The 1,035-nt window shown below is 53.4% G+C and overlaps 1 protein-coding gene across 1 annotated transcript; it reads left to right on the forward strand.

Annotated features, from left to right (window-relative positions):
- Positions 1–1,035, forward strand: H2BK1 (H2B.K variant histone 1). Its single transcript, XM_066552267.1, has 2 exons — positions 1–120; positions 799–1,035. The coding sequence occupies exons 1-2, from the start codon at positions 1–3 to the stop codon at positions 1,033–1,035; spliced, it is 357 nt and encodes a 118-aa protein (XP_066408364.1).

The following is a 1,035-nucleotide window of genomic DNA, read 5'->3' on the forward strand; positions in this document are numbered from 1 at the left end:
ATGAGCCCAGAACCTTTAAAGAAACATGGTCATACTGCTGCCTCTGGGGAAAAAGGATCTAAGAGGAAGCCGAACAGAAAGGAAGCATTTTCAGTCTACATTTACAAAGTATTGAAGCAGGCGAGTAAATGTTTGTTTTCTGCTAGAAATTGCCTTGTACATAAAGTAACTTCTGCCTGTTGTATGTTAGCAGCATAAAGAGCAAGGAAGAAAAATCTGGGTTTCCAGAGAGATGGGGAGAGAAAAAACAGTGTAAGTGTAGGTACAGGAGAGGCCCAGCTGAAGCTTAGAAGTTGAGGGGGTGGATTCTAGGGGTAGTAGAGATGGATCCAGAGCAGAAAGTGTTTCCTAGAGGGAATGAGCTCTGGTGCTTAGCTCTGCCTGAAGAAATCATTTCATGAAAGTCAGTACAGTAGAAATAGCTGCTTCTGGCCCTGTGAGTAGATGTCTGGTGATTCTTGATGGGGAGATGAGAACATTTTTGGAAGTGGCCGTGAGTTTTCTAGGCCACAGTTGTCAGCATGAGCCTGTAGATAGGACATGGAGATGGGAGTATTTCCATCCCTCACAGCCATGTTTTTCATGGGGGTTGTGAGGAGGCTTCTGCCAGTGCAATCCCCAAATCCTATAGCACTATGGGAGCCTATCCTGAGTTTGAAGTGGCCCGTGGTTTGAAACCCCCAGGGTGGCAGCTGTAGGGGCCTTTGGAGTCAGAGCGCCCTGCCTGGGATGGGACCGGAGCTGCCGCTCCCTCAGGTGCTGGGTGGGTGACCCTGAGCTGCTGTTGGGGTCCCACAGGTGCACCCCGACCTCGCCATCTCCTCCAAGGCCATGAGCATCATGAACTCGTTTGTGAACGACATGCTGGAGCGGCTGGCGGCGGAGGCGTCGCGCCTGGCGCAGTACGGGCACCGTGCCACCCTCACCAGCCGCGAGGTGCAGGCGGCCGCGCGCCTGCTGCTGCCCGGGGAGCTGGCCCGGCACGCCGTGTCTGAGGGCACCAAGGCTGTCACCAAGTACACCAGCAGCAAGTGA

Source organism: Molothrus aeneus, chromosome 1, assembly GCF_037042795.1.
Source record: "Molothrus aeneus isolate 106 chromosome 1, BPBGC_Maene_1.0, whole genome shotgun sequence".
Lineage (NCBI taxonomy): Eukaryota > Metazoa > Chordata > Aves > Passeriformes > Icteridae > Molothrus > Molothrus aeneus.

Coding starts and splice junctions, on each gene's coding strand:
- H2BK1 (XM_066552267.1), top strand. CDS start 1: ATGAGCCCAGAACCTTTAAAGAAACATGGTCATACTGCTGCCTCTGGG. Junction 121..798: donor TTTACAAAGTATTGAAGCAG/GCGAGTAAATGT, acceptor GGGGTCCCACAG/GTGCACCCCGACCTCGCCAT.